Raw genomic sequence first — 2,663 nt, forward strand, 5'->3', positions numbered from 1 at the left:
TGTAGGAGCGCTGTCAAACCCAGCTGAGCGCATCGATTCGCGTGGAGGAGCTCCGTCCTGAAGCCGCTCAGTCCGTCAGACTTCAGCCCGCTGAGGAGGAGGAGGACCAGGAGCCATGACATCACCCATTTATTTGTTTTAAATAAGAAGATCCGGATTCAAACCGAGCCGGACCGGACCGGACCGGACCGGACCGGGTCTCTGATCCCTCCAGCAGGACTCAGCAGCGTTTTAACGATCCGGACTTCACACGGAAAAAGTGAGTGCAGGACGAGTTAAAGAAGAAACGCTTCAATAAAAACACTAAGAATTCATATATTTACACTATGTGAGCTGTCAATCAAATATTTACTGAGTTCTTTTAATGTCCGAGGCAACAAAACAAAACAAATAAACAACTTCTAACTAATAAGTTTTTAACGGAATAATTAGAGGGTGTTAATGGGGCAACACTATAGGAATAAATAAATAAATAAGTAAATGTTAGGAAAAGTGTTTCTGAGTATGGAGTATTTATTCATTATTAATAAAAAGCAAAAAGGGTAAAAAAAAATCAACTGAAAGCCTCAGGATTTAATAATTATTAAGTCAATAATTAGTAACATAATTATTGTTACTGGGGAACAAAACATCAGGCGACACCTCACGGCATTCACAGCCTACATGTATTTGAATATTTTATTGTTTTTTCATTTAATATTAATGGTATTACGTATATATTAAAAGTATTATTTATTATTAATAATTTGTACATAATTATTAAATAAATGAATACATATATACTTATATTTTTGGCTGTGTTAATGCATTTGACATAACTAAAAAAAAGTGAATGAAATAGGAGTTTTCCTTTGGGAAATACAATGCAATAAAAAATAAAATAAAAAGGTAATATCTTGAAATATATTTTATTGCAATATTTAGCATATGCAAAATGTTACAAATCAAAGTAATATTGTATTTCAACTATAATACTATGAAATCCTCCTAGAGGACAGTCTCAAGTGTCCTCTAGGAGGTCCTCTATCCAAAAAAAGTATAATATTTATGTCTTATAAGTAGAATAATGTTCAGTTATTAAAGCACCTGAGTGACTGCAGTAACACTGAGTGTGCACTCTGCTGCTGCAGTGCAGGATCTGTACATGTCTCAGTATTATTAATATTATTATTATTATTTCTTGTTATTATTATAACTATTAGTATTATTATTTCTCAGTATGTGTACATGTCTAGGAATCTACCTCATTAATAGTATTATTATTATTATTATTATTATTTATTATTATTATTATTATTATTATTAATATTATTATTATTATTATTTCTTAGTATGTGTACATGTCTAGGTATCTATCTTATTAATATTATTCATATTATTATTTATTATTATTAATATTATAATTATTATTATTTCTCAGTATGTGTACATGTCTAGGTATCTATCTTATTAATATTATTCATATTAATATTATTATTTATTATTATTATTATTATTATTATTTCTCATTATGTGTACATGTCTAGGTATCTACCTTATTAATATTATTATTATTTACTATTATTATTTCTCATTATGTGTACATGTCTAGGTATCTACATTATTATTATTATTATTATTATTATTATTATTATTATTATTATTATTATTATTATTATTATGTCTCAGGTGATGTCGGTGTCTAAGAGCTCGGGGACTCTGCGGGACCTGCAGCTGGCTCTGCAGCTGAAGATCGAGGAGCTCCGTCAGAGAGACTGTCTGATCGATGAGCTGGAGCTGGAGCTGGACACCAAAGACGACCTGATCCGCCAGCTGCAGGTGGAGCTGGACCGCCACCGCAGCGCCTCGCAGCACGCCGCCACCGCCACCGAGACCGAGACCGCCAGCACAGGTGAGTGTTCACCTGAACCAGAAACCTGAAACGCACCGAATAAAAGTCATTCTGCAGATTTTATTCATGCAGCTGTTCGTGCATGAACCCAGGGCAAATATGTTACTATAATCCTTATTTTTATTTATTTATTTTAGTTTTTTTATCTTTAATATTTCAGTTTTGTATTATTTCAGTTTTTTTTAATTTCTGTTTTAGAATTCTACTTTCTTTTATTTCACAGGACTTTTGTTTCATAATTCCATATTTATTTATTTCATGGATTTTTTTCATAATGCCAAATTTATTTGTTTATTTATTTCAGTGGACTTTTATTTTAGAATTCTTCTTCTCTTTTTTCTTCACATGACATTTACCTAATAATCCTCAAATTTTACTTATTTATTTTAGTTTTTTATCTTTAATATTTCTGTTTTGTCTTATCTTATTATTATTATATATATTTTTTTATATTTTTGTCCGTGGCAAACATATCCAGCTGCTTTAATCTCCATATTAGGTTCGTTTTTCTGTCATTTTTTTTATTTCAAGCACACATAAATACACATTCGGTCACTCTACCTCAAACCTTCTCTATACTACACTTTTGTGAGATTCTAAATCATTAATTTCCCACTCTAAAAGAACTCCCTATAAATATCCACAGAGAGTGAATTATTATTATATATTCATGATGCAGAAACACACTTGAGATGCTTTCCATTTCATTCTGTTTCATATTCTGCCTGTAAAGATTTTAATTTGTATTTTCTTTATAGCTGGAAAGAAAAGA

General features: G+C 30.9%; 1 protein-coding gene across 2 annotated transcripts in view; it reads left to right on the forward strand.

Moving 5' to 3' along the window:
* The window catches only part of LOC131992801 (cGMP-dependent protein kinase 1-like), a 27,620-nt gene continuing 24,957 nt past the window's right edge, over nucleotides 1-2,663 (forward strand). The window contains exons 1-2 of one of the 2 annotated variants that reach the window (XM_059358492.1): nucleotides 1-259; nucleotides 1,669-1,891. In XM_059358492.1, the coding sequence (XP_059214475.1) occupies nucleotides 1,672-1,891 (220 nt within the window). In that variant the 5' untranslated portion in view covers nucleotides 1-259; nucleotides 1,669-1,671. Of the gene's footprint in view, nucleotides 260-1,659; nucleotides 1,892-2,663 lie in introns of those variants that run through there. The other variant, XM_059358491.1, reaches the window with a different exon arrangement.

Source organism: Centropristis striata, chromosome 19 (genome assembly GCF_030273125.1).
Source record: "Centropristis striata isolate RG_2023a ecotype Rhode Island chromosome 19, C.striata_1.0, whole genome shotgun sequence".
NCBI classification, from domain to species: domain Eukaryota; kingdom Metazoa; phylum Chordata; class Actinopteri; order Perciformes; family Serranidae; genus Centropristis; species Centropristis striata.